At 57.1% G+C, this 8195-nt stretch overlaps 1 protein-coding gene across 1 annotated transcript in view; it reads right to left on the bottom strand.

The window, feature by feature from the left end:
- Positions 1-5647, bottom strand: part of MRAS (muscle RAS oncogene homolog) — a 25126-nt gene extending 19479 nt beyond the window's left edge. The window contains exon 1 of the mRNA XM_021708717.1: positions 5423-5647. Coding sequence (XP_021564392.1) covers positions 5423-5615 — 193 coding nt within the window. The 5' untranslated portion in view covers positions 5616-5647. The remainder of the gene's footprint in view (positions 1-5422) is intronic.
- Positions 5648-8195: the final 2548 nt, after the last annotated feature.

The raw sequence follows: 8195 nt of genomic DNA, 5'->3' as shown, positions 1-8195 counted from the left end.
TTTAGGATAACATGGGGAAGAGTGCTGGCCCCAGCCTTGGGGACACTCGTCCTGGAGGCCGCAGGACGGCACCCGTGGGGCATGGGAGCAGGGGTCTTGGGCTAAGACTTCACAAGGCCACGATCCCCACGTTGGCCGACGAGCGGCCCGCAGAGACAGTCCCCAGCTCTGTGGGACTCTGAAAGGAGCCTGAGACCCCCAGCACGGCTCTCAGGGGAGGAGGGGAAGGAAGGGGGAGGCAGCCGGGGTCCCAGCTGTGCAACAAGGGCTCAGGGACCCGTGGGCCTGTCGGTGCCGAGAAATGGAGGCAAAGCGTTGGCTGGCGGCTCCCTGTCACCTCACACCAGCTCTGGGAGGCTGACGTTGGACAGGTGAGGCAGGTGAGGCGGGGCGGCGCCGCTGACCTGTGCAGGCGCACACCGCCCACAAGCAGCACAGGCAGGATTTGAACGCGTGGCCATCGGAGTCCAAGCCTCGCTCTGCTCCTCGCCCCGGCCTGACTTTGGGGAGCCTGCAGCTGCGTCCCCAAGGCCGCGAGGTGGGGCAGGTCTTCGAGGAGGAGGAGCAAAGCCCAGAGGCCATGCTTCCGGCACACCCTCTCAGCTTGCACCAGGCGCTGCCGGCCCCACCCCCGCACGTGGGCAGCCACGGGTGGCTGGAGGAGCAAGCTCACGGCTGCGTGGGCCTGCTCCCGCTGGGTACTGAGCTTCTGGGGCAAGTACACAAGGCGGATACCTCGTCCCGTCTCGTTCTTGCTGAAACGCAAGCCTGCCCGCCCTCCTGCCGCGGTAGCTGGCCTGGCCTTGCCCAAGGCCCTCCCCTCCGGCGGGCACCGGCCCTCGTCCCTGCCACTCACGTGGCCGCTGCCGCGACGCCCCTCCATCGCCCTGTTCTTCGTGGGTCCACTCCCATCCGTATGCAGACAGGCTTTCTCTGTCTTAAATAAAACCAAAATAAAACCAAAACTGCCAAACAAACACCCCCCTCGGCCTCACCTCGGCCTCCAAGGCCGCCCCTCTCTTTCCTCTTCACAGCTGTGCTCCTCGACTCGCTGTGCTCGCTGCCTGGGGGGCCCCTTCCCCTCCTCGCTGAGCCCCCTCTGGTCAGACCTGCGTTCCCGGCCACGCTACCAAACTCGCTCTTGTCAAGTCACTGATGACCTTCGTGCCACAGAACCCAAAGGCCGCCCAGTCCGCACCCTGGGCTCCTCGCCAGCGACGGAGGCGGGGAGAGTTTCCATCCCCTTCCATGGCCGTGGCCGCCTCTCTGCTTCTCCGACAGCAGCGACTGCCGCTGCTCATGCCTCACCCTCGCCACACCGACGGGTCCTGTCCTCGGTGGTCTCTCCCCGTGGGCTTACCTGTTGGCTCCAGGTTTTCCTTCCAGCCCATGGAGCCCCTGCCTCGACTTCTGCTTGTGTGTGCGGAAAGCACGCCAGACTTGGCATGTCCAGAATCAGATGTCTGCTTTCCACGGATCTTCCCGATCTTGATGCATAGGGTGGGTCAGGGAAGGCCTCGTCCACAGGTTGTACAGGCCCAAGAGCCTTCCCTCTCGCTCCACCCCAACCCATAAACCGTTCCCAAGACGAACTGGAAGGCGCCCTTCCCCTCTCAGCCCCCTCCCCTGCAGCAGCCTGACCAGTCAGAGGGCACAGGACAGGTGCTGGGGAGGGAGGCCTGGGGTTCCAGGGCGGCCGCCCGGGGTGGCAGCGGCAGCACTGGCACAGGGTATTCCGCTATTTCCCAACTAGTAGAGCAGCGCTGAGGTACACCAGCTCCAGGGCCCACCCGTAGTAGAGTGGTTTAATCCTGCTTCACGAATCTCTCAATTTCTCTCACGTATCTCAATGTAGCAGAACTGTTACGAGGACGAAACCCAACAGTCCTTGTAAACGCCCTCAGCACGGGGCCTCAGAGAAAAGCCCAGCCGGTCGTGACTGCTACGATTGCTCTGGGGGCAGAAGGAGCAACAGCAAGGGAGGACTTGGGAGCCCTGGCCTGCACGTGAGGAAGGGCGTTCTACCAGCAAGCACCGCTCCGTGGGGATCAGGGGAGCAGGCAGCTGGCCAGGACAGAGCGTCGGGCAGAGGCCTGCCAGGCTGGCCCTCACAGTCCCAGGCCAGCAGTGATGCTGGCTTGTGGAAGGCAAGAGGGAAATTGTGCCACGCCACTGCGTGCAGGGGAAGGGATGGCAGGAGGGAGCGGCCAGTTCTGCCTGCCCCCTGATCCTAGTCGGGCTGTGGGCAGTGCCCACCCTGGCCTAGCTGCCGAGCATCGATGTCCTCTGCGGAAGGCCCTGGCTCCGACAAAACTCTCCGTGCATGCCTTTTCCTCTCCCTGCCCTTCTGATGTCCTCTCCTTCTTGTCCCCAGAATGAATGTGGATTCAAGCGCTCGGGGGAAGCCATGTCCAGGCCCCTCTGAGAAGACAAGAGCGCTTGTGCCTGAGGCTTGGGTGGAGGCCAGGGTAGAGACGGCCTGGCTTCCGAGGGTGCAGGGGAAGAGTCAGGCTTCTGCCCTCCGCAGGCTTGCTGGGGAGACAGGGACAGAGAGGCTGCAGAGCTGGTCCGAGGTCCCCAAGGCGGGAAAGGTCGCCCAGAGACTTCGGGCCACTGCTGCTCTCTGTGGATAGGGGAGAGATGCAAGTTCCAGGGGCTGGCTAGGCAGAGGGTGGGGCTGGGAGCCGCATGGGAAGGAAGGTCCAGACACACCGGCCCCTGTCGCAGTGGGCGGAAGATTTGGTCAGCATCCCACCCTGGAGACCTGAGGCTCAGGCCAAAACAGGAGGCAGCAGGACAGGGTGCAGGACGTGCCTGGCAGTTGAGGCCCGAGGCCTGGCTTTGCCACTAAGTCTGACCCTCGGCTAGTGGCTTCTGTATCTGCACCTCAGTTTCCACGGGTACGGAGTGAGGGCTGACGCCACGGAGTTTTGCAGCCTTCCAGCTCTAACCCAACAGAAAAAGCAGACACACCAGCACTTGAAGACCAAAGAATGAAAGCAGGACTCAGACAACACCTGTACACCGCAGTCACAGCAGCACTACTCATGGCAGCCGAAGGTAGAGCCACCAAGTACCCACTGACAGGTGCATTGTCAAAATGTGGTACATACGTACGGCGGATTCCATTCAGCTTTAAGAGGAAGGAAACTTAGAACATCCTTATGACATGGATGGACCTTGACGATACAACACTAGTTAAAATAAGGCAGCCACAAAAGGATGAATAGTGTATGATTTCACTTAACACAGCACTTACATGAGGTCTCTAGAATAGTTAAGGTTTGTGGAGACAGAAAGGACTGGTGATTACCCGGGACTGGAAAGAAGCCAGAATGGGAACTAGTGCTTAAAGTTCAGGGGATTAGTCACCAGAATATATCAAGAACTCAAACAACACAATAACAAAAAAGAAGATTTAAAAGGAGGCAAAAGACCTGAATAGACGTTTCTCAGAAAAAGATGTACAAATGGCCAGTAGGTACACAGGAAAGTGCTCACCATCGCCAGCCAGGGAAATCCAGATCAAAACCGCAATGAGATGTCATCTTACCCCAGCGAGGATGGCTTTTGTCAAAAAGACAAAAAATAACCAATGCTGGCAAGGATGCACAGAAAGGAGAACCTTGTGCACATTGGTGGAATGTAAATCAGTCCACAATGGAGAGCAGCGTGGAGGCTCCTCAGAAACAGAAACAGAACTACCCTGCGATCCAGCCATCGCACTGCTGCGCGTTTAGCAAAAGCAGAACAAGGAAACTGGCACAGCAAGGAGACACCTGCACTCCCAAGTGCGCTGCAGCACCCTTCATGACAGTGAAGATACGGAATCAACCCGAGTGCCCATCCACAGATGAGTCAAGGAGATGTGGTGCTCGTATACCCAGTGGAGTGTGATCCAGTCGTCAAAAATGGAATCCTGCCCTTGCAGCAGTGTGGACAGAGCCGGAGGTCACTGTGCTCAGCGCCACAAGCCAAGCAAGAACAACACATTTCACATGTTGTCACTCACATGTGGGAACTAAAAAAGTGGATCTCGGGGAGGGAGAGAGAGGTGGTGACAAGGGCTGGGAGGCGCAGTGAAGAGAGGTGGGCTAACGGCCATAAACACACACAGAGAAAGAATACTTGCTGGGTTTGGTCGTACAGCAGGTGATGCTAGTTAACGATGACTGATGGTGTATCTCAGAACAGCTAGGAGAGAAGCATCGTAGTGCTCCCAACACAAAGAAATAACACGTTTGAGGTGATGGGCATCCCAGTTACATGATTTGATTGCCACACACTATGTGCATGTCTCATGATAGCACATGTTCTCCCAAAGCAAGTGCAACGATGATACCTCAATTTAAAAAAAGAGAAAAAGATCGGTGGTTGCCAGGGACTGAGGAGAGAGGAGACCAGGGAGTTAGGGTTTAATGGGGACAGAGTTTCAGTTGGAAAAGTTGTGGAGATGCATGGCAGGGATGGTTGCAGACCGTGAACGTTCTGAAAACTTCAACGTGGTAAGATGGTACATCCTACGTTATAGACACGCATAGATACACACATACACAAAAGAACAAACACAGACCGCCAAGGCTCGGCCTCAGGCTCGGGGCTTCCTGACTCATGAAGTGAGAAGGCTGGGGCGAGGGGAGTCACGCGGCTGAAAACCAGGGCGAAGTGGGGTCCAAGGGCGGAGACCGAGGAGAGGGCTGGAGGCCAAGCACACCCCACGGCAGAGGTGGGGCCCAGAGGGTGAGGAAAAGCTGCTCCCAGAGCTGGGCCCCTGCCAGGGGAGATGCGACCAGGGCCCCTCCGCGTGCGCAAGGGCCCCAAGCGGCTGGCTCCAGAGCCTGGGGTCCCACACACCCAGGACAGCCTGGTTGGGGCTCTCTCTCCCAGGTCCTGCAAGGACACAGGCAACGTGGCCTCTTGCAAGAAAACAAGAAACAGGTGCGTAAGACAGTGGGCAGCCCGTGGGATTCCTCGGTGTGGAAAGCACCCAGACGGCTTCCTGAGCACACTTTGCTACTCCAGGCAAACTCACACTCAACCGGAAACACCGTATCAGAGGCAGGATTTTGCCCCCAAAGGACAATTACCAAATAAACTATGCACATCCAGAAATCATCCACTTTTCCCTTTTTTATTAGCTAGAGACATCCGTAACAGTTCATCAGAGATTCTGATCAGTGGGGAAAAAGCAAACATGACATCACTGACTTGGCAGCATTCGAGCCTCGTCTCTGCTGAATGCACATTTTGGTTTTCACAAAGCTTTTCAAGCTGTCTGCAAAATCCCTGCTCAGAACTCACCCCGAAAACCACAGGCTTCACACCACCAGCCCAGAACAGCCACAGCCCACTGCAGCCTATCAAACCCCTTGACCTTCCCGTCGAACTCCCGCCCCCGCGCAGGGCTGCCCCCAGGTCTCACCGTCCAGGATGGCCCACTGATTGTCAATCTCTGTGTGCTTCAGGTAGGAGTCTTCTATGGTGGGGTCATAGTCAGGCACGAAGATCTTCTGGAAGAACTGGATGGTGAGGGCACTCTTGCCCACGCCCCCATCCCCCACCACCACCAGCTTGTACGTGGGCAGGTTGTCGCTGGGGACCGCGCTGGTCGCCATGTCCGTCGTGGGTCAGACCTGAAGAGGCCAGACACGTGGAATAAGGGGAAGGTATCCATGTGCTTTCCCTTCTAACAAAGTAAAAAAAAAAACCCCCCAATTACAGAAAAGCTGGAAAATGAAGAAATCCAGAAGAAAGGTATCACCCCTGGTCCCGCCACCCAGGGACAATCACTGTTAGAATGATGTATGCGCCGGACTCGGTGGCTCAGCCTGTCATCCTGTGCCTTTGGGGGGCCGAGGTGAGTGGATGGCCTGAGCCCGCGTGTTCGAGACCCGCCTGGGCGGCGAGACCTCCTCTCTACAATAAATCAAAAAATTAGCCGGGCGTGGTAGCGCGCGCCTGTAGTGCCGGCTACTCGGAAGGATCGCCGGAGCCCAGCAGGTCGAGGCTGCGGTGGCCGGGAGCGGCCACTGCACTCCAATCTGGGCAACAGAGTGAGACTCCAACTCAAAAAAAAAAAAAAGAATGATGCATGCAATCATCATGTATCGAACGTCAGTTAAGCGCCAGGCCTGGTCTTAGGGCACAGTACTAAGTAAACACAGTAAACACGGTCATGTTTAACAAGCGCAGCCAGAATCCTTGCCAAAGAGGCTTTCCGAGCACCATACTCCGCCCTATGCCTGTACAGGCAACCAGGAAGGCGCCACTCCCAGAGCTGGGGTGGCAGGAGGGTTCCCTCTCACATCTTATGACTGGGATGCCAAGCCTGGGAGGCTCTGAGCCCGTGTCCGGACTTGGAGAGCACGGGGCCTTGAGAACCTCGCACACCTGGGCTCAGGCCTTCGAGGCCCCTTCTCACTCCCGCAACTTAGTGGCTCTGGCTCCTGTCTTTCTGTTGCCTTGTCCTCCACCACTTATAAGACACGCTGGAATCTTGACTGTGGGACCCCGTCTCAGCAGGGCAGGGCTGCCGGGGCACCGGTTCTCAAGCAGGGCGACTTTGCCCCCCAGCGACATTTGCCATGTCTCCACTTTGGGTTGCCAAAATGGAGTGGATGCCACAGGCTCTAATCAGCACAGCCCAGAGATCCCACGATTATCCATCCCAAAAGGTCAACAGTGTCGAGGTGGAGAAGCCCCGAGTGAAGGGGACGGGGAAGCAGCTGGTAATATAGCTCCAGGACCCTAAAGAATAACGTTCTGGATAAGCATTGGTGGTGAGGAGGGGGCAACTGCCACAGACTGGCCAGGAGGAGAGGCAGGCACTCAGAACAACAGGAGAGAGGCCAGGGTCCATGACGTGATGGGGCTGACAGTCTCCAGGACGAGGCCGACGGCGCCCAGAGTGAGGCACCAGCGGGGAGCAGGCATCAGCCGAAGAACAATTTGGAGGCCGCAGCCAAGAACCTAAGTGCCAACGATGGGCCCTGCCAGGGAGAAGCAATATCACCTCCTGAGAGGCACAACACTGGCCCTGACCCGAGGGAGGGAAAGCTTGGTCCTACTTCTCCGTGGACCAACTGAAGGAGAACGGCTGTGCCAGCCAGGAGGGGGAGTGGCTTGGGGCATGTGGAACACGGAAACTCGTGGTGTCATGCAGAGGAGGGAGGCGGCACGGCCGGGAGGACAAGGAATGGGTGCCCTGCGGGCTCTGCCACTGATTGGAAGGCATCAGGCCTCTCTGAGACATAGTGTCCCTAGCTCTCCAATTAAAGGGCTGGAGTAGACGCTTTCTATGGGATCTTTAGCCCTGAAAGAGTCTTCAGTGCCAGGTTTCGACAGAAAGGGTGTCAGCCACACACACAGAGTATGTGGTCACCCAGATGTGCACGGGGCCATGGGCGGGAGTTACTGCAGCACCTCTGCATGGAGGACTCCCCAAAGTATGGGGGAAGTGCAAGCTTTTATACACTGCGGCAAGAGTGTAAATCTGCCCGGCTGGACCAAGAATGCACCGACATAAACACACAGACATTGAACTTGGACCCACCCTCTCCCACAGCTCTGCCGCATGTGAGAACTTAATCTAAAGAGAGAACCAGAGAAGCATACGAGACGCTGAGAATGGGAGAAAATGGAAATGCACGTTCGGGGAAAAAAGTTCAAGTTTATCCTCATGGTGGAATGCCATGCAGTCATCTATGAGGGAGATATTAACTAACCTAGGAGACGTTTGTGTTATGCACAAGGAAAAGCCAGGCTGTGCAACGGTCAACCGGCTCCCACCCCAGCGAAGATGCCCACACGACTCCGCACGGCCAGGGGTGGACCCCAGCCTGCAAGGCTTGGCGGGTGGTTGGCTCTGAGGCAGATTTGAGGGCATTTTCATTTTCTCAAGGTTTCAACTTTCTGCAACAAGCCTGTATTGTATTTGTGTACTGGAAACGTTTCTCAATATTAAAATGTTCCCAACAAGATAAAACACCCAAGCCACCTGAAAAAGCTCCATTCCCTCCCACCTGAGAGATGATTTCAACTCCTTGGGGGCAGGACGGGACCCGGCAGCCCCAGAACCTGCTTCTGGCATCTCCCAACACACGGGGATGAGCTGAGGTTTTCCGAGCCAAGTCTGTGACGGCGACGGCAGTCCAAAGGAGCCAGAGGGGAGGCAGAGGGTCATGGGGCAGGGAGGG

Source organism: Carlito syrichta, unplaced genomic scaffold, assembly GCF_000164805.1.
Source record: "Carlito syrichta isolate Samal-C Ts95f unplaced genomic scaffold, Tarsius_syrichta-2.0.1 Scaffold144245, whole genome shotgun sequence".
Classification (NCBI taxonomy): Eukaryota; Metazoa; Chordata; class Mammalia; order Primates; family Tarsiidae; genus Carlito; species Carlito syrichta.
The sequence above is the reverse complement of the archived record's forward strand: the minus strand, read 5'-3'. Positions and strand labels throughout refer to the sequence as shown.